The sequence below is a fragment of the Rhododendron vialii genome, chromosome 10a, assembly GCF_030253575.1.
Source record: "Rhododendron vialii isolate Sample 1 chromosome 10a, ASM3025357v1".
Lineage (NCBI taxonomy): Eukaryota > Viridiplantae > Streptophyta > Magnoliopsida > Ericales > Ericaceae > Rhododendron > Rhododendron vialii.
The window spans coordinates 34,800,592-34,822,462 of NC_080566.1; the positions used below are offsets into that span (position 1 = coordinate 34,800,592).

General features: G+C 40.2%; 2 protein-coding genes and 1 long non-coding RNA gene across 3 annotated transcripts; 2 read left to right on the forward strand and 1 right to left on the reverse strand.

The window, feature by feature from the left end:
• Positions 1-8,267: 8,267 nt before the first annotated feature.
• Positions 8,268-13,575, forward strand: LOC131304048 (probable glutathione S-transferase DHAR2, chloroplastic). The gene is made up of 6 exons (XM_058331144.1): positions 8,268-8,600; positions 10,344-10,434; positions 10,531-10,674; positions 11,528-11,645; positions 12,055-12,195; positions 13,282-13,575. Exons 1-6 carry the CDS (start codon positions 8,300-8,302, stop codon positions 13,366-13,368), a joined length of 882 nt encoding a protein of 293 aa, XP_058187127.1. The 5' UTR covers positions 8,268-8,299; the 3' UTR covers positions 13,369-13,575.
• A 1,082-nt stretch (positions 13,576-14,657) lies between these two features.
• Positions 14,658-17,784, reverse strand: LOC131304049 (uncharacterized). The gene is made up of 2 exons (XR_009192292.1): positions 17,643-17,784; positions 14,658-15,753 (listed from the first exon to the last, which is right to left on the reverse strand). It is a non-coding gene; the product is annotated as an uncharacterized LOC131304049 (long non-coding RNA).
• A 21-nt stretch (positions 17,785-17,805) lies between these two features.
• On the forward strand, positions 17,806-21,575 carry LOC131304047 (probable transcription factor At3g04930). The gene is made up of 2 exons (XM_058331143.1): positions 17,806-19,218; positions 20,596-21,575. Exons 1-2 carry the CDS (start codon positions 18,203-18,205, stop codon positions 20,630-20,632), a joined length of 1,053 nt encoding a protein of 350 aa, XP_058187126.1. The 5' UTR covers positions 17,806-18,202; the 3' UTR covers positions 20,633-21,575.
• Positions 21,576-21,871: the final 296 nt, after the last annotated feature.

Below are 21,871 nucleotides of genomic sequence, written 5' to 3' on the forward strand. Positions count from 1 at the left end.
CACCACCGCCCATCCCTCCACCGCCGCTGGTTTCAACCACCGCCCAGGAGCCCGTCAATTTGGTTTCGATCTCAATCGACCGTCGACGAATTCCGAGCTATGCCTTCTTTCTTGGTTGTGAGGGCGGTTCGTCGAGCTGCAACCGTTGCTCGTCTCTCCTCTCCGCCGTCGTCGGCTCAAGCCACTAGCCTAGTCCAGCCTGGTCGACTGAGATCGTCTCGTTCCTGTCCAAGTCGTAAATCTCGAACGCGTCGTCGATCTCCTTGCTGCTGTTGTTGCTCTCGCCTCCACCGCCGTGGGCCGCGAAGTCGGTGAACTCCTCGAGGCCGATCGCACCATCGCCGTCCTCCTCGGATATCAGCCCGTTCCTTACTGTTGCTCTTGCTTTTGCTCTTGCTCTTGCCTCCGCCGCCACGGGCCACGACGTCGGCGAACTCCTTAAGGCCAATCGCGTCGTCGCCGTCCTTGTCAATCTCCGTCACGGCGTCGATCAGGTCCCTCGAGGTGATCAAATTAGAATCGAAGGAGATCAGATTAATCTCACTTTATACATAATTTGCTTTGTTTAATATTTTTACTTTATAATTTCACCTTATACATAATTTTTGTTTATTTTTTTGTTTTTTTAATATTTCAACATACCCCTTGGCCGTGTGTGGGTGATTCATACTCTGACAGCACACATCATTTGCCAAAACACATCGATTGTTGCAGCATATAATTTAGACAAAAGTTAACGCTATTAATCATAAATTTGGACATAATTAAACACTGTTAATTGTAAATTTAGACAGAAGTTAACACTGTTAATCGTAAATTTAGATAGAATTTTTAACACTGTTAATCGTAAATTTAAACAAAAGTTAACACTGTTAATCGTAAATTTAGACAGATTTTAATACTATTAATCGTGGCTTGGTGGTGGTGGTGGAGGCGTGGTGCTGGTGCTGGTGCTGGTTGTGGTGGCGGCGGCGTTGTGGTGGTGGTGGCCGTGGTGGAGAGGTGGCGGTGTTGGTGGCAGCGGCTTGGATAAATTTAGACAGAAGTTAACACTGTTAATCGTAAATTTAGACATAAGTTAACACTGTTAATCATAAATTTAGACAGAATTTAACACTGTTAATCGTGGCGTGATGGTGGAGGCGCAATTGTGGTGGTGGCGGCGTGATGGTGGCGGTGGTGGAGAGGTGGCGGCAGTTTGGTGGTGGTGGCGTGGTGGCGGAGGCGGCTGGTTCATCTTGTCGATATCTCTCTCCAATTGCCTTCTCTTTTTTTTTTGCGAGGGGTATTTTTTACAACAAAATAATGAAGAAGACCTACTGGACTATGGACTCTTTGGACAAGATCTAGTGAGCTATTCTTCACTCAGACAGGACCGGCTATTCTATACTCTATTGGTGCATGTTAGCATCCCTTCTTCTTTTCCATACACATTAATTATAAATTTAGATCTAATTTAACACTGTAAATTAGTATAAGTTTAGATAAAATTTAACACTGTTAATTGTAAATTTGAACATAATTTTTTTTTGCTTGGCTAAATTTGAACATAATTAAAGACTATTATTGTAAATTTAGACAGAATTTAATACTGTTAATCATGAAGGTGGAGTGGTGGTGGTGGTGGTGACAGATGTAGTGTAGGAGGTTATATAGGCCAACTGTTAATTAACACTGTTAATTGTGATAAATTTATATAGAAATTAACACTATCAATTTAGACAGAAATTAACACTGTTAATTATGATAGTGGTGGTTGTGGTGGCGGCATGGTGGTGACGGCGGTGGTGGTGGCGTGATGATGGTGGTAGCGGTGGTGGTGCTAACGTCATGGTGGGGGTGGTGGCCGACAGTTAATTGTGGTGTTAATTAACACTGTTAAATTGTGATGTGAATTTATATAAAAATTAGCACTATCAATTTAGACAGAAATTAACATTGTTAATTATGGTAGTGGTGGCGGTGGTGGTGGTCATTGTGGTGACAGCGGTGGTGGCGGTGTGATGATGGTGGTAGCGGTGGTGGGGGTGGTGGCTGACAGTTAATTGTGGTGTTATTTATAGAGAAATTAACACTGTTAATTTGGACCAAAATTAACACTGTTAATTGTGGTGATGACGGTGTGGTGGTGGTCATTGTGATGGCAGTGGCGGTGATGGTGTTGTGGTGGTGGTCATTGTGGTTATGGTGTGATGGTTGTGGTGGGGGCAGCGGCGGCGGTGGCGGCGATGGTGGGTGTGGTGGTGGTGGCATTGTGGTGGTGGTGGTGGCGGTGGTGGCAGTGACGTGGTGGTGGGGGCGGCGGTGGTCGTGGTGGTGGTCATTATGGTGGCGAATACGGCGGCGGCAGTGGAGTGGTGGTGGTAGCGTGGTGGTGGTTTAGGAGGTTGTATAGCCCGACGGGTATTAACACTATTAATTTAGACAAAAATTAACACTGTTAATTGTGGTAGTGGTGGAGTGGTGGTGTCGGTAATGGTGGTGATGGTGGCGGCGACGTCGTGGTGGTGGTGGTGGCAGCGGCGATGGTTGTGGTGGTGGTCATTGTGGTGGCGACAGCGGCGACGGCTGTGGTGGAGTGGTGGTGGCAGCGTGGTGGTGGTTTAAGAGGTCGTATGGGCCGAAGGGTATTAACATTGTTAATTGGGGTGTGAATTTAGACGAAAATAAACACCGTTAATTTAGACAAAAATTAACACTGTTAATTGTAGTGGCGGTGGAGTGGTGGTGGCGATAGTGGTGGTGGTGGTGGCGGCGACGTCGTGGTGGTGGTGGCGGCGGCTTTGTGGTGGTGGTGGTGGTGGCGGCGGCGTTGTCGTGGTGGTGGCGGTGGCGGCGGCAACGTCGTGGTAGTGGCGGCGACGGCGGTGGCATAGTGGTGGTGGTGGTAACTTAGTGGCGGTGGTGGTGGCGGCGGTGGCGGCGTGGTGGTGATGGCGGCACCGTGGTGGTGGTGGGTGGCAGCGGCAGTGTGGTGGTGGTGGTGGTAGCTGGATCGTTTTGATCGCCTCTCTCAAATCGCCTTTTTTTTGCGAGGGGTATTTTTGTCAACAAAATAATGAAGATGACCTACTGGGGTATGGGCTCTTATGGCAGGACCTAGTGAGCTATTCTTCACCCAGACAGGACCGGCCAGGAAGTCTCTCCTTAATTTGTCCTTATCATTATCAATTTACAATATTAACCTTGGATACATGAAAAAGTGTATCGAAAAATGGCAACATAGTAAATTCTTGTGGATAAAGGTAAAAAATGGAGTGTTGATACTAAAAAAAGAGGGTGGAAATCAATTCTCAAGATTATTGGTGAATTTATTCATCTAGATATGAAACACGTATCTGAAGAGAAATGTTAAGGAGCACGGCTCGGCTGTTTGTTACCGATTTGACTTACCGAATGATGTGGCAGGTGACCTGTCAACAATACTAACGTCCACGTCAGTTCTGTTCCTCTCATTGTCAAACTTAAAAATACAAGAACAAATTCAAGGGGAAAATATTGTTCAAAAAAAGTCTTTACATTTTTCCAATCCAGTAGAAGTAGATGGACATTTTGTGAAATTTATACATTTTCCCAATCTGTAATAATATGATGCATCCATCATACATTCAAATTGTTTATAGTTGAACTAATTAACGGATGTGGTTTAATAAGGTTCAAGGTCAGGGAGTGGTTCATCATTCATCATTCGAGCAAGTTTGGCACTCACTATTTGGGTCGTCCTCCTCTCTTCACATTGTGTCAGAGCGCACGTTGAGCACCATTGGAAGGTGTTTTTGGAAAGAGGAGCCATCCGCTACGTATATTATTTGGAGGGATTATTGTAGGAATTTTCAATACCAACTTTGTTAATTTTCTATGCCTGCTGGAAGATATGCATGCATACGAATCCTCAAGAAACAGCTGGCCCTGAACCAATCGTGGTAGGGCTAGTTGCAGCATGGAGACTCGATTAATACGTGATCGAGTTATTTCTGATGCTTTCTTTTTCAGGTGACGGAACAGTCGAATTTGGAGAATCCGGCGTGTGTATGATTTCCAAATAAGCCATATGTTCTCCCGCCACAGCATAGGCAACACAATGCCCCCAACCGGGGAGTCATGTGGTCACAACGCCTCTGAAACTCTCTCATCCACATGCAATTGTGTCACAACATCCTGGGTCTAACTACACATGCACGAGGAGAAAACCCACTCACACCACCTTTTTGCAGCTTCTGTAACGCCCCAATTTCTGGGAACGTTAATTTAATAAATTTCTAACATTTATTAAATAGAAATGAATATAAGGTCATTACAAACTCCAAAAAAAAAAAATCCATAAATTCAAATTACATCTATTTAACGGATAGAGATGGACACTAAGGTAATCTACTTTTCGTATCCTTCTTCCTTCTCAGCAAGACTCTGATCAATATCGTACTCTTCTGATGGATAGTACTACACCTATACTTCTCTAAACTCTGGCATAAGATGCCAGGGCCACAAAAAGTAGCACCGTGAGCAATTAAGCTCAATAGCTAACTCCTACCCCTATGTCTCATACTTTAGCAAAAATAATAAATAACTTTGCAAAGTAAAACTCAGAGATTTAACAGTTCAACAAATAAATAATAATTCAACAAAAGTGTCAATGTCTTTTCAGAGTCAACGCAGCGTATCGTAATTCGTGTCATCATTTTATCAGTATCGATTTCACTTTCCATTTTATTTTCTCGAGCACTAGTTCCGCTAACCATCTTTCAGATTCCATTGGGCTCCCAGGCTAATTTGTTCCACCCAAAAGCACTGATTCCGCTAACCGTCTCTTTTAGATTCCATCGGGCTCTCAGTCTTATTCATTTCATTGGCTCTTTCACCATTTTCACACGACACTAGTTCCGCTAACCATCCTTTTAGATTCCATCGGGCTCCTAGGTCACACACACCCGAGCCATGACTCCGCTAACCATTACAAATTCTATCGGGCTCTCATGCTCACACACGCACACCCGAGCCATGATTCCGCCGACCAGCTTTACTGATCCCATCAGGCTCTCATGCTCACACAATTATCAATCTTTTTTACATTTCGGTTTCTCGTCTCTTTTTGTCTCGTTTCTCGTGTCTTATAAACATGCATTATTTTCTCACGTTCATTTTATTCTTTCAAAGCTTGCAAAAACATGTGGTATTAAATAAATCTTACTTTTTTCATGCTTCTCTGCTTGACCAATCAAAAATCATAATGGCACATAATCTAAGAGCAATATTCCTATCATGTAATGGATAATCATGCTTTACGACTAACCAATTATCATTTGATAACAACTAAATCCAATTTCCTGAAACTAACTCAAAATCATGCTTTTCGCAATCAAAGATAACAAGTACTAATAAATAACAGTAGCTTAGCCTTTTAAGATTATTTCCTGTAATTAACTTTTCCAGGAGGTTACGCCTCCACTGTTAATATGTATATATATTCTTTTCTTTTCTTTTTTTTCATGCATTTATCCTTCCTCAGACAACAAAAAACACCCCTAAAAAATAAGACCAACACCTCATGTTGACCCCACTATTTCAGATTCAGTAAATTCCACTTCAGAATTACCCCATATCTCTGCACAGACTCAATTTCCAATCTTTGTTTCTTGAACCATCATTACCGCTGGATTTCTTTCCTTGATCAAATTTGTTAAGAATCTTTTCTTGACTGAGCTCCTCAAACCCCTTATATTCCAGGATATTATTTTCATGGCATTAAGGGGAGGTTAATTCTCAGGACTTTATTTGGAAGATTTACTTCTCTGAAGTAAAAAATAGTCCTTAGCTTCAATTTCAATCATCTCTTTTATTGCTCTGATGTCACCATTCTCATATCTTATTCCCAGTCTATTACCTGTGTCAGTGGTAGTTTGAAGCTCATAAGCAAGCATGGCCTGCCTTTGTTCATTTGAATCAGATTCTATGCTGTCCTCCTCTTGGATTTCCTCAAGATTTTGGCTTTGGCTGTTGTCATACTTTTGTCTTCTTAACTTTTTCCGGTGCTCTTTCCTTGTATCATTTGGATGCAACACCACTTGGAGACTTATTCCTTTCACCTAAGAATCTCGAAGTTGACTGTTGGATTCAAGCAACGTACCCCGGGCTAATATTGGCAGCATCATTCTTTTCAGGTTCCTGTTGTTGGACGATCCATTCCTGATTTTCAATAACCTGGACTTCACTCTCTTGGGCTATACTTTTAGGACTGGGCGTTTCGTTTTCCACTTCTGAACTTAGCGAATCCTGCACTATTGAATCAAGCCCATGAGATATTGGAGAACCAACATTATTACTTACCTCCACTAACTCGAGAATTGGATCCATAGCCGACATTGGTTGTCTAACTCGGTTGTTATTCTCCTCCAGATTATTTACTTTGGCTGCTAACTCGGCTCCTGCATGGTCGGCATGTGATGAGTTTGGGTGCAAGACACTCCACCTCTTTTCTCCCTTTCTCTGCCGAAAATTTTAAAAACAATGGGGAGATTAGTTTAGTTTAACAGTATAATTAATAAAATATTTAATTTTAAAAAAAAATTGGGTCAAAAATCCGGATCGTTACAGTTTTTGCGTGGTTGTACAATGGTAAGGACTCAAGGGGTTGGTCATTTTCGAGTATGCTTTTGTATGGTTATGCAATGTTAAAGACTCAATGAGTTGGTCATTTTCAAGTTTGCTTTTATATATAATTTAGTGTTTCGGGTGTATTATTTTAGTATTCATGATTGATAATCAATCATATTTTTGTAATTGCAATTTGCACTCGTGTCATACTTATGCCGAACTCGTGCAGTGCCTGATTCGTGCTCATGTTGTGCTCATACCGTGCTGTTTTCGTGCCATGCGCTCCAAAATTACTACATAGCTCAGCTCATTTATTCTGATATTGTTACACCAGGATCGTTACTATTAGGCATCTTGATACAATTATTTAAACCTTAAACGTTTGGTATTGGGCCATTTAAAATAAAATACAAAATTAAAGGTTAAAATCATTACAAACTAATCATACTAAAGAGACAAAATTGAGAATACAGTAAAAGTAGAGGAACTTTTTGTGTAATTAACCCTAAATTTAATCTGGTCTCTCTGTTCAAGCTTTATAAACTATATTTCTTGTTTAAAGTATGCAAAGCCAAAAAAATTCTCTGATTAGCTTTATTCAAATTAAATTTTCCAAGATCTTTTTTAACCAACATCATTATCATTATCTCATTGTTGTACGAGTGCGCATATTTTATACAACATTTTTGTTTCCATTTTGGTCAAACAATAGCAACAAACAGGGGCATATACCAAGAGCTGACCTTATCTCTAGTCTAGACTCTAAAAAATCCCACGCTACCATCTTTAGCACATTTCAAGTGTACAAGGCTTCCTAGCTTTTTAATTTGGAAAATTCTAATACTCACTCCGGTCGCTAGGCTCTACGACCGTCATTCCATGGACTTGGGCTCACAAACTCCAAGCTGCCTTCTAGCCCACAACGAGCATAGTCGTGAAGTTGTAAAGAAATGAAAGTAATAATTGTAAAAAAGATTATTTTTTAGAAACTGTGCGCAGAAGTAAGAGTTGAATCTAAGGATCATAACGAACATAGTCGTGAAGTTTTCATTGCCAACATGCCTTTTGAGAGTACGTATGAGGTCATGTGAACTAAACAATTTTTTAATTGTGCATGAATAATCTAAGTTGAGTTTTGTTCACCATCTACTTAAGAGGATTAACATTATCATCCTCATTCATATTGGTTGAAATGGTGTAGTCCCATCACAAAGTGTGTGGATCCTACCACAAAGTAATGTCATGCTTACCAAAAAGCGTATTGCACGGATGGGACCTACATCATTTCAATCAATAAGAGTGAGGATAATGTTCACCCTCTTTTAAGGAATGTGAACAAAATTGTACTCAGAAGAATATAGAGAGGAGCTTCAAACGCCAGTTGGTAAACTTCATTAGTTTTTTGTTTTTAAAATCATATCGAGAAAATATTTTTAAAAAATTGAGAAATCTTTTTTGTAAATATTAAAATAAGATATTTTTGATATTTTAAAATTTTCTCTGGCGATTCAAAAAAGTAAAAAAAAAATTGCAAAATATCAATATTACCTTCGTCCCAAAAATTTGTCCGGTTCACAAGATGATTACTTAAAGATAAGTAATTTTTTCTAAAAAAAAAAAAATTCAAAACTTTTTTCCAATCTAGACCCTTCATCTAGTGACGTGGCTATTCACCAGCGCCCAAACAAACAGAATCCATTCCACTACCATGATGTACCATCACACCGCACTACTTCCCAGAGCTGCAAGCGAAAGCCAAAAAACAATGTCGACGGCGAGGATACACCCGTCGCCGTCGGCTATTTCGACGACCATCAAACACCTCACCGGAAAACTCCAATTCGCCCGCACTCACACCTTATCGCCACTCAAGGGTTCGGGCCGTTCACGGCGGAATACGCTCCGTGGGAGAACACTCACGGTGTCTGCTTCTTCGGCTCCTGCTGTGTCGGAGCCTCTCGAAGTCTGCGTCAAAGCTTCCGTTACTACCCCTAACAAGCTCGGCGACTGTAAGTTTTTGCCCTTAATTTCACGGGTTTGGTTGATCGGTAATTGGAAACTATTAAGTCTAAGTGTCTGGAAGGTTACGCGCACCTCGATTAATCTTATAGGATCAGTTCTACCAACCACTGGCGGCCCAATTAAGGCAAGAGAAGTTTTGAACCTGAGACTTAAAAGGGTCTCCAATGGCATAATTGAAACAAAAAGATTTCTAAAGTTAGCAATGTCGGTCCAAAATGTGACTGACGGTATAACCAAACTTAGCGACAACTTAATCAGTAACTAAATTTTGTCTTTTGAATAACCAAAACTACTAATATTTTCTCTTTCGATAACCATATGTAATGGAGACCATACTATCTGTCTTTCCTTTCTCTCTCCTCTCATCACTATCAATGGAGTCACTTACTTACATTTATTCCCAACTCTCTCTTTCTCTGCTAAAAATGAGTTTTTGATTATGGACTATTGTGGGACTTCACGTTGTTAATCTTAGCAATCCCTTAAATAGATAATCATAGATAATCAAAAGATGAGGTGGCAAGTTTTGATTATCCAATTTTGATTATTTCATTGGAGATACGCTTAGGAGAGAGCAAATCCCTGTTCCGAGGTCTTGACCTGCAAGCCGACCCCTTGGTTCATTGGAGAAGGAATGTTCATGGTTTCCATTTTCATGGTTTCCTGTTGTTTTAATATGGGACTAAGAGATGTTGTAAGCATGAATTTGACAGAAAGATTGTTGTAAATATTGTATATTGAAATTGACTGTTAAAGATATGAGTAAGAATTTGAGTCACTCCTGATTTGAGTAAAGGTTGATTTGATGTAGGTTTAGGATTGAGTCAAGGAGTTGAGGGGGTGTTCAGTCCATTTTCCATGGAATAGTAAATTGAGAGTTTGAGTAGGAGTGGAGATGCTTTGAGACCATCGCCATTCACCAGCCATTACTCAAAGTCTCAAACTTCTACTCAGGTTTGAATAAGTTTGATTGAAAGCTTGGTTTAATGTGAATCACTTGAATAGGCAACCTCAAGTCTAGGGATGAATTTAAGTAAAAGCTTCATGTTTTAATGGTTTCTTGACATTTGGAAGGCATAAATTGCCTTCAAATTTTTGATAAAGGATTGAGTCACCTTGATTAACTCAGACTGGTATAGGTTTGTGCCAGGGGTGGAGGGAGTTTTAAGGTGTTTTTACTCAAATTTGAGTTTGAGTAAGAATTTAAAATGCACTAAGAAGTAATCCAATAAGCAAGCGCAAGTAAGCAAGCATAAATCTGAGTAAAACTATATTAACAGCCGTGGTAAATTTGAAGGCTAAATAGCCTTGAAAATTTTTGAGTACGAAAAGAGTTATATCATACTTTTGAAGCTTTTCTTTTATACCTTGCTGAAATGTTAATTATAAAGTGGCAATTAGGGAAAATAGAGGGCAATTGTGTCAACTCCGCCATTGATTTTGATAACCGATTGCCACTTCTTTAGAATAGGCTAATTTAAGATCTAGGCAGAGTGTAAGCTTATGTTTCTGTTCTACCTTGCTGAAATTTTAATTATAAAGAGGCAATTAATGAAAATAGAGGAACAATTGTCTCAACCTGCGATTGGTTTTAATAATTGATTGCCATTTGTTTAGAATTGGCTAATTTAAGATATAGGCAGAGTGTTGAATATACTCGTAGGATAGTGTTGGATCGAAGGCAGATGTGGATTTACTTGTTTGCATTCATTTGGGATAATGGTTTTCAGGCCCCTTCTCTCAAAGGGTATTGCTGACGCTAGAGGAAAAGCATCTCCCCTATGACATTAAGTTGGTTGATTTTGCTAAAAAGCCGGAATGGTAATTTTTTATCTACTGGTTTATCTGGTTGGCATTTATACGATTACCACCTTTTTGTCACCTTTTAATGATGCACCAACTCTGTACTTGATCTAGGTTCTTACAAGTAAGTCCCGAAGGTAAAGTTCCAGTGATAAAAATTGATGAGAAATGGATTGCTGATTCAGATGTCATCACCCAAGAACTGGAGGAAAAATTCCCCGATCCACCTTTGGGAACACCACCTGAGAAGGCTTCAGTGTATGTTCTCTCTTCAGAGTGAACATTTTCTGAACAATTATTATACAACCACACACTCACATCTTTTGGTGGGTCCCACACACACTGGAGGTGTAGTGTGTGTGGGCCCCAATGTGAATGTGAGTGGGTTTGTATAAATGTTTGTGGTTGTAGAATGATTGTTTTCTAAATGATATTCCCAAGTAGGTATTAGGTCCTTGTGAGTTGCATTCAAGCTGGAATAGTTTGTGTGTACTTGTGCTATGTGGTTGTGGAAGATTCTGACTTCCAATCCCCTGAAACACGAGTTGAAAAGCCTCCCAATTGACACATGTTGGTGATCACTCCACATTTCTCTGTCATGAGTTGTAGAAAGTGTCTTTACATCTCATACTGGTGGCCTGTGAATGATAGCATTCGATGGTGTATGCACAAAAGAAGCGGTAGGGTAGAGAATGGAAGGAACAAACAAGTTATTTCTTCCTTTGATTTTCTTTTCATTGCTTTTCTTTTCTTTGTCAAGAAATCAAACATGGTCACGATCAGCGCAACGGCTTACCTTAGCAATGACGTTAGAAGTCAACTATCAGTGTAAAGAAAATATATGGAATACTCCAGAAAATGCAAAGGATTGATTTTAAACTTGTTTGTCTTTCTCGATGTTCTCTGGGTAATTACAAAACCTATTGACATTTATGTTAATTTTAGCCTCAAGAGTCATCAAGTTTGCACATCTGCAACATTCTATATCATTGGCTACTATTTGTTTCCTATCTACCTATTATGCAACATATTGTCTTTTCAAGTGTGCACATTGCAATATCAGATTGTGGTCTAGTGAGCAGCAATTATTCTCTTAGTTTTGCTTTTGTAGTGGATCGAAGATCTTCTCCACCTTCATTGGTTTTCTCAAAAGCAAAGACCCTAATGATGGAACAGAGGAAGCATTACTGAATGAGCTCACTGCTTTCAACGATTATCTCAAAGAAAATGTGAGCCCCGTGTCTTACCACATCATTAGAATTGTTGTTATTTTTGGCTAAGGCAGCTTTTAGTTGTTAGTTCTATTTCACTTTCTTCTTTAAGCAAGGAAAAAGTTGCTGATTCTGTGGTCTGGAAATAATAGGGCCTTTGTTTATGCAACTTGAGACCCATCTGTCACCATATAAATACCTAGCCTCGTGGTTTATTAGTGCGTCTCAACTTGGACTATTCTGTCACAGGTGCTATCCTTTTGGTTATAAAGCTTGTTGATATGATGGTTTGGTTATAGTATCATCACTTTTGGTAGTGACGTGCGTGTTGAAAAAGAGGACTTTGAATGGATTATTTGTTTTCTCTGGTGAATTCGAAATAATGTCTCCAATATTTATTTGTCTGAATCTCTTTTGTCGTTTGAAGGGCCCTTTTGTGAATGGGAAACAAATATCTGCTGCAGACTTGTCCCTTGGACCAAAGTTGTACCACTTAGAGATTTCATTGGGGCATTACAAAAACTGGTCGGTTCCAGATTCACTTCCCTACGTGAAGTCCTACATGAAGGTATGTTAAGTAAAACTTGTTGGTTCCAGGTTCACTTCCTTCCAGATTCCTTCCATGCTTTTATCAATACGATATCCATGTCAAGTCATGGTTCTTCATGAGCTATGTCGAAGTGTCTAACCATTAATGAATGGAGAAGCATTCTACGGACTCATTTAAAATGTTGCATAGCTTGAAATGAAGTTTCGTTTCACAACCTAACCAAGATTATAGGAGCTGCTTGATATACGATATTGTTAAGAATAAAGAGGGGAGTAGAAGCTTATATCTGTTGGATCACACATCTTTCGGACACATGTAGATTCGGTGAGAGTCTGTAGGCATAAGAGCAACTTGATTCGTCTATCGAATAGTTAAAAATACATGGACCATCAGACACTGTAATACCTAGACATAGTTAAGAAACTAAACATGAGAAGAAAGGTGACAGATGTGATTAAACTTTTTATAAAGCACAGTAGCAAAGCAAGAATATCGAGAGAGAAGAAAGAGCGGATGTAAAGAGTTAGAAGAATAAGGAAAAGGGGAAAGTTGAAGAAGAATGGAGACAAAAAGAGATATAGCTGAGAGTCTGAGATTGAGAGAGAAAGGTAAGCAAAATTATTCGCTTGCCATAACGTATACAGTTAGAAGAACAATCATTATAATAAAACAACTCATATTTGGAAAAAAGTAATGTAAGCTCTTAAACGCTCGTTTGCCTCCTAAAGTATGTTCACATTCCTCCATCATCATCCCCAGCCAGAACTGCATATCCCCAGCCACAACTGCATCAGGATTTTAACGTTTCTCCTGCAGTGAACATGATTTGACTCTTCTGGTTTCATTTTCTTGCCATTCCAGTTTAGAAGAATAAGAATGTGCCAATTACATTCTGAATTCTGTTTTTTTTCGTACACTTTCTCCTCTATGTTACTTGGAACTGTATTGTCTAGTTGCACATCTTCCTGAAAATGTTTGCTTTGCATAAGAAGTTAGTTTTCATTTCATGTTGTTTGATCCCTTATAAATGTGAATGCTACTGCTGGAATCTGTTCTGATAGATATGTTTTTTTGTTTCCAATTTTGTTCTAATTTTCCATGCAGACTATATTCTCCATGGATTCATTCATCAAAACTCGGGCTCTGCCAGAAGATGTCATTGAGGGTTGGCGACCGAAAGTGATGGGTTAGTCTATTTATTTTACCCTGTGCAAATGTATGTGGTCTACATTTCTCAACACAATGCAAATATGAAACTAGCAACATTCTGTCTACTATGTTCAATCTTGGTTATGTGTATGCTACCCTTTAATGAGAATACAGAACTCTTGCTTTAATTGTTCTTGTGATTGGATTCATGCATGAGAGGTTTCTCAAATAAAAAGCCTCAATTCCAAACGTCTTCATTCTATTGTGAATTACTGTTATGGTTGAGGTAGTGTTCTAAAAATCGGTCTAGGAGGCCGACTAGTCTGTGCCTAAATGTTAGGCAGGGGTCCAACGCCTAGATTAAAATCGGCTTAGGTGGCCAACTAGTTGGCTGCCAGGGACTAGGTAGGCGTTAGGTGCCCCTCCTCTGCCCAACTAACGCCTAGTGACTTTTAGAACTCCGAGTTCAAGAAGGTAACTCCTTGCTTATCGGTATTGATAATTGAAAGAGCTGCGTGTTACATTTCCAATCCTGTAATGCTCATGTTAATTTGTTAATTCCCTGTTAACCGCTAATTTTTTCCCCAATGGCGCTACGCCCAGCACTTTGTTTCCCCGCTCAACATCTCACCGTCCATCTTGGCAATCAATAGTCCAAAACACTTTTGAAATGTGAGATTGAGAGCGGTGGGGGGAGCGGTAAAAGTTGAGCGGTGGGTGTAGACTTTCTGTTTTATCCCACTGTTTATTCTTCACCTTTTTGTTAGCTTATTGTGATGGGAGTACTTTTTTAGTTGCTGAATACATTAGCTGTTAGTACACATGCGCCATGGTAGGGTGCCCCTGCGAATTGCGATTCACGGGCTACTGAAGGCATAATTTTAGGCCTTGATTGTTTTGTGCAAACTTTTTCAACTATACTGGTGTTTAAATTTATTTTTTTTCTAACTTTATCCTATTAGTATTGTTAGGCCTGGTTTGGCTTAAATAAGTCTCTTTGCTTCTTCTTCTTTTTGACTTCATTCAAATTTTTTCACATTTGTTAATTTCTTGTCAAATTTTTGTAGTAGATTACTGATTTGTCTCGACAAGAAGAATCATAAAAGTATAAAATTAGGATTGAAAACTCAAAAAAAATTGAACGAATTAAGCCAAATGAAAACCATCTAGACCCAGGACTCAAAACCATAGGTTTCTCTAACCCAATGTCCAACGATCGTCACTTTCGCTTCACGTCTTATGAAGTGTCGCTTACATGGCAAACTCTCTTTAGAAATTGAGCATAATTTTTTAATCGGAGCAAATTGAGGAAATGGAAAATCAAGTGGTTAAATGGAGGAAATCATTTCTTTGTACAAACTGAAAAACAAATCAAACTAAAAAGGGGTAAATTGCTACTTACAAGTTGCACAACACACTTTGTATCCTAGGTCACATAATTCACGTCCCTGAGCGAAAGCGTCTCTTGATAACATTCCAAAGTATCAAAATTCGGGAGAGTAATGATTAAGAGTAGAAGCATAAGATCTTACCGGTTAAGAATTATGTGACCTAGCGCTTCTATCTTTCACGGATACCAAAAAAGCTTCTATCTTCCTTCTTTTTTACTGAAGTGTTCTGTTATATAAGTTATTGGTAGACAATGTCGTTAGCCAAGTGATACAGGGGTGCAGCCTTAGCTGCATCAAATTAGTCAAGCTCTTCCATGGCTTTATTCATGAGCTCGGTTGCAGACTTCTGAGACTTACCAAGACCCATCTCAGCTTCGGATACGTATCATATCGCTCAGCAAATAGCTACCAGTCGTTTTCCCCTATAATTCCGACAACTTGGCCAAATTGAAGACATCAACCACCACCTGATACGAGGACCCGATACACGTACCGTACTTCCTCCGCCTCACTAACATTCCCTCCTTCCATAATTGCCCAGCACACAATGGAAGCCTCCAACAGCTTTCCTGTCTTGTTGATATGAATGTAATCCAACTCCCTTTATATCCAGTCTTTTCCTCGCTGCAAAGGTCCACCACTTTCCCTCCCAACAAGTCCTGATCCGGATGCTGAACTCAGTTCGGCAATGGCTTGGAACCATGCAGTCCGGCAACAAGCCGACGTTTTAGCAGTCACGTGCTCAAAAGCGAGGGATTAATCGGCTAAAACAATCTCTCTGTTCACCAAAAACCTTGTGGGTGGAGAGAATTCCTCTTCTAAGGTCGGCGTTGTCCATACTGGGTTGGTCGTCGTGAATGACTGACATAGTGTTGATCATTTTGACCGCGCAAGCTATGGGAGTCATCAACTCGTGGACTGGGACCGACTTGCACAAGGTGATGCAGGTGTAGTAGTGGGGTGCCTGAGGCGTTCTCTTTTTTTGGAGTTTCTTCCATAGAAAGTCATTGTAATCTACCGAAGCCAATAACCGATGCTGTCAAAAATCCGCATTTTAGCACAATTAATAGACAAATACAGCAACTTCGGAGTCCAATTACAAAAAACGGATCACCTTATTGGATCTGAGACATCGATAACAGTTAGAAATTGCACGCAACTTGGCGTAAACCAGTCCGAACAAGGTGAAAATATGTTGAACTGAAAATTTTTGGGATGATCTAGATGTTTTGGGTGGACTGGCCAAAAATCAGTGTGATGATGTGGCAGCCCGGTCAGCACACATGGCGCTCATGATGTGGCAACTATTGGCAATGACCTAGCATTGACATTGAGCTGACATGCTAATGGCATAGGGTTGACGTGATAGTTACGTGGCCTTGATGTGGCAGACACGTGGCAATGAGATGCAACTGATGTGGTCGGCGAACTTGGGGCGGCGGTGGTAGTGCTTCGATTTCTGTGGCAACAACAGCAGTTTGGATAGGATTAGGTTTTTTTTGGTTTTTCTGGATTTGGGCTTGACCCAATACGTATTTGGACTTCGGCCTTTTAGGTGTGGACTTTGTCCCATGAGTGTCTTTGGTTGGTTCTTTGCAAATTCAGGATTTGGGGCTCCGACTGAACACAGGATTATTCTTAGCTTTGTTAGAAATACGATACCGTTCTCCTTCTCGGCTTCTCCTATTGTCTTTGTAACAACTTTAAAGATCAATATTTTTTTTTTTTTTTGTTAAAAAATTTTTGCTCTTAAAAGAAAAAAAGAACAGTATAGAAATTAGACGGTCTCTTTAACCAGAAAACATCTTATCTGCACTGACTAGGGTTTGCTTCATTTACCCACAACAGTGGTTTTGAGTCAAGCTTGCATCATCAAAGATGGAGGACCTTCCTAGTTTCTTCAAGGTCTTCATGCCATCTAACAGCACAGAAAGTTTGGGATGCATAAGCTTCTCTCAGAGGCTTTTTCTTGTTATGATTTTGGTCTAATAGATGTGCTTAGATCTGTTGTTGGAGTTTATTCCATATAGCATTAGAATGTTTTATCTGAACTTTTAGTTTTGTTTTTTATTTTTTTTGTCAAATTCAAGAGCAAATAATGTTATCTTGAGTTAGTCAGCTTCTCTTCTTGTCCAAGACGTCCATCTTCCCAGTCTTCTATGCAGATGAGGCAATCAAAATATTTGGAGTTAGTCTGCTTCTCATCTTGTGCCACGTCGTGCAATACTCGTGCAGCCAATGGCGGCTGCAGAAATTCTGAAAAGGGTGTTCAGAAATCTCTCCTACCTCCAGAAAAGTTCACTACCGCTTCGGCTTCACTAATAAGGGAATCATTACCCCTTGCTCGATCTGTTAGGAAGACAATCATCCAAAGAATCCTTGAAAAGAGAAGAAAAATTAACAATAAAGAGGACTTAAAATGGAACAATACCTTAAATTTGGCTCCAGGATGTTATACCTCAAACCCTATGCCACTACTGTGTTCAAAATCAAAAAGCATTCCTGGAGGAGGGAGACTATCATTTACCTAATACTTATTGGGATTAAATTAAAATTCAGTGCCATTAATAAGACCGCGCTTGGTAATTTCTCCATCGGGGAGTGAAATAGAACATGAAACCGTAAGCTCCCAAGCAGTGGGAGGAGCCCGGGGCTCTGACCAGTGACCACGTGCCTGTTGAAGAATGAGCTAGTGACTCATTCTGATGAGTTTTTTCGATTCAAAATGAGGAGATGAAAGAGCAGGTTTTGGACAGAGAAGAATAAAGCAATTGGATGTTTTCTGGTTTGAGTTGGGTTAGACGTGTTTCTTCTTTAATCATCAGTTCTCTATTTATGATATACGTATGGTAGAAGGTATTAAACATTTAAGACAAAATTGACGAACTACACAATAATAATTTTATGTGGAAGTAATGGACTCACCATTTTGAAGTTCGGAACGGTGAAGAACTCTTGAACCTGAAATTGTAGAACCACAAGAAAGTATTATAATTGAGTAAAGTTAAAGTAGAGAGTTTAATTAGGTGAAAATCTAAAGAGTGACGTGGTAAAATAGAGAAAGTGGATTTCTTATCTTCTTCTCTTTTTTTTGGTTTTTAGCGAATTTTTTCAATATTTTCGTCATATTTTTTGCGATTTCTAGGATTAATCCAAAAATTGAATATCAAATTTGACAAAAAAATACAATCTTCAAACTACTAGTATAATCCTTTCATAAAAAAAAAACTACTAGTATAAATAAAGCACTAATAATAATGCCTAAAAAAAATTAGTCCAAATACACCCATAAAATTTATTAGTCCCTCCAATTTTCTCTATCTTTTTTCTTTTATTTTCCTTTCCTTTCCTTTCCTTTCCATTTTCACTCTCTCCAAACAAAGCAAAAAAATCACCAAAACCAGCCATTGAAAATTTGAAACCCTGGTTCACTCCAAATCACAGAACAGACTCGAACACAAAACCAAGGCCCTGGTTTCATAGCCATGGACTCCACCCCAAACCCTAACCCTAACCCTAACCAAAACCTTTCCCTCAAATCGAAGCTTCCCATCAAACGCAAAATCTCCGAACCTAACCCTAACCCTAATCTCGCCCCAAAACTCGAACACCTCTCCACCGCCACCATCGTCGACGGCGAATACGACGGCGGAGACGGGAGGCAGCCGCCGTTCAAGTTCCACAGGATATGGACGGAACCGGACGAGATCCGGTTCCTCCAGTGCCTCCTCGACTCCACCGACCTCTCCTTCCCCAGGGACCTCAACCTCTTCTACTCCAGATTCTCCTCCCAAACGGCGACGTCGCACCCCTACACCAGGTCCCAGCTCTACGAGAAGCTCCGCCGCCTCCGCAAGAAGTTCCGCGTCGTGTCGTCGCGGCTCGCGCGGGGGGCGGTGCTGTCCCCGCACGACCGCGCGTTGTTCGATTTGTCGAAGAGGTTGTGGCACCCCGATTTCTCCTCTGCCTCGCCGTTTTTGGCCGGCAGTGGTGGTGGTAGCGGTAGTAATAGTAGGAGTAGCAATCAAAAGAATAATAAGAAGTCCAATTTGGTTGGGGTTAGGGTTAGTTTCTCACCCACCCTTGAAATCGACAATCACACGGTCTCTAATCGAGTTGGTGATGATGAGGATTTCGAGGACGATCATGTTATTGATGGAGGAAGTATAGATGTTTTTGATAATGGTATTGATGTGCAATTGAGTGAGGTGAATGTCGAGCTTGATAATGATGATGTTCAAGAACAAGAATTGGCAATGCTGAGTGGTGGTGGTCGTGGTGGAGGTGGAGGAGGAGGAGGTTTTGGAGGTGGGATTGGGGAGGTTGTGGCGAATACTGTGATGAATGTGTTTGATCAGTCTCTGAAAGAGGTTAGAACGGTTCTTGTTAGCGATTTGGGGTCAGATGGACCGGTGGTAGACGGTTTGGTGGTAGACGGTTTGGAGAAGCGGTGGAGGGAACAAAGAGTTGCAGAGTTGGATGTATTGGGTCGACGATTAAGGTTGGTTCTCGAGCATTCTCTTCGTAAGCAATGAATAGAACTAGTTGTACATGGAATCGGCATAGCATCTTGTTTTCTTTGTTTTTTAAAACTTGTTCAATGTTTTTCCAGATGCCTATTTGAAGAACCTTTTATCTTCTTCTTTGCATAAGAAATTGTGTACATTCCACAGTTGAGAATTTCTTGAAATATCATGTTTCCCTTTTTCGGATCCTTGAATAAGATAGCAGTCGCGTACAAAATCATTATTGTCATTCGTTTGTCTATACTTTGGTAGATTGCTTCAGTTGTTGGTAATGAGTTTGTTTGTGTGGATGGTAATAAGATGTCCCATGAGAGAAAAGGATATGACTTGTGAGTGGGAGAACAGTTTCATGGAAATCGTGGTATTTTGGAGCTCTTCATGTTTGTAATTGTGTTGAAAATGAGTCACTAAGTGGTGGCAGTGGTGCTGGGACCCGACACTATTTGCAAAAAGTTTGGCAAAAATACTGGGATGGAAGATCAATGGCTAATGCATTTGTGGTAATGATGATTGATGTCTACGTTAGGGTAGGATAAGGTAGGTGTGTTGCCACGTTGGCTATAGTTTCCTGTGATGAGATTGCCAAATAATACTGTACTGGGTTATCATAGTTTGAAAAGAACGACACTTCTTGTGATGATGGTGATTTCTGTGAATGTATGGATGGTGGCTGCCTGTGTTACATCAACTATTCAAAACTTATGAAGTAACCCCGATGGATACACGACCCTTAGTTAAGGGTACACTGTATGTTTTTCGTTAGAAGTTTACTGCAAAGTTACGTTGCTCTCGTAATGTTCATACAACGGTTTTATGACATCTTGAAAACAAAGTTTACCTGGTAAATTGAATGAAATACGCTCTAAACCTTATGCCTGCTATGGTCTATGGCATCTTGTATGCACAATTTTGGGGCTTAGAAAACGGGGGGGGGGGGGGGGGGGGGGGGGGGGGGGGGGTGTGTGGTTGTGAAACATACTAATGAAAGCTTATCATTTCGTGCAAATCATGAATTCTTGAAAGAAAAATTAGATAAACTACCGACATGATGGCTAAATAAATATAGGATCCTTCATAATAGTCAATTGTAATGTGGACGTTTTTGTTAGGATGCCAGAGGTGAAGCCAGTGACGGCAATTGGAGGCATTGAAATGTTTTGTCTCTTTTATGAGTTTAGTGGGTGTGGAGCTGTAGTTCTAGCTAGGAGGTACAATAGTTGGTGATTAGGCAATAATTAGTGGTGAAAGTTACCATAGCTATTGGTGGTAAGTTGGTAACCATATAGGCAGATAGTACCATTTGTGTTTCGGAACCTTAAAATGAAATTGTGATGGTTATTGGTTAACTGTAGGTTGTGCTGCCCTGATGCTCAACAGGCCATGCTGTGAGTGAAATATGGGTTCCATCCCAGGCCAAAAAGGTGAGTCGAACGGTTCATTGTGTTCGGCTTCTTGAGTTTGTCGCATTTGCAAAACATCACACTAATCAGACATTGGTGAAGATATGATTGAGACACATTTGTGATGAATTCGGGGCTGTTTGGGAGCCTCATTTTCACATTTTCTGTTTCTCATTTTAACATTTTGGCTGTTTGGCTGAGAAGTAAATAACTCATTCCATGAGAATGGGTTTTGAGAATTGAAGAAAGGAGAAGAGAAGTGAAAAAGAGGGGAAGAGGAGTTTTTTCCATTCTCCTTTTCTCATTCTTGGAGAGCAACCATACCAAATGACCCCCATACCCTCTCAGGTTGTCAATAACTCCCCAAAACCCGTCACATGTGAACGTTATCCCTCTCCACAGTCTGATACTCATCTTTCACAAATCCTTCATTGAGGAGCCGGCACCGGAAAATTGGACTTGAGCGGTGCGAATTGCTATGCCGGAGATGGTCTCTTTCCGGTCGCCGTACAACCGGGTCATACATATTCGGTGAAGGGATTAGGTTTTGCATGCGTGAAGAGAATGTTGGTGATTCTTCATTCTTTCTGTGGAAGAAGATAGAATCGATAGATACAGAAAGAGGATGGAATCCACAGATAAGGTTTTTGTTAAGTAGGGTAGTTATATGCTGCTTTAAGTTCACAATAAAATTTAAAAAAAAATTGATTAAACATTCTTCATACACATTATACACCATTATAAATAACCAGGGGTAACATAGTAAAAAAACCAATTATAATTCATTTTCATCTCATATCTCCCAAACACTACTCCTGTTGCAAAATGCATTCTGCACATATCATCCAAACACTTTACCAAATTCAAAATACATTCTGACAATAATCCAAAAAGTTAAAAAGCCAAAAATGTGAAAATGAAAAGTCAAAAAGTAAGCTTTCAAACACCCCCGAAGTTCTGTCTCAAATTCATGGTAGTCTTAAAAACTTTCAAGAGAAACATGTTCGGTTGTTCACAATCTCCGATTAGTGTGATTTTTTGCACACGCATCAAACTTAGACCAGCTGAACAAAATGAACGGATTGAGTCAGATCCTTTTTTTGGACCCAGGGATGGGCACATGTTTGGGTCATATCACTGATGACAGGGTATGTTGTGCCCCAATCCCAGCAGGTTGTATTGATCCCAACAACGCTAGTAATTCGATTCATTCACATCCAGACCATGA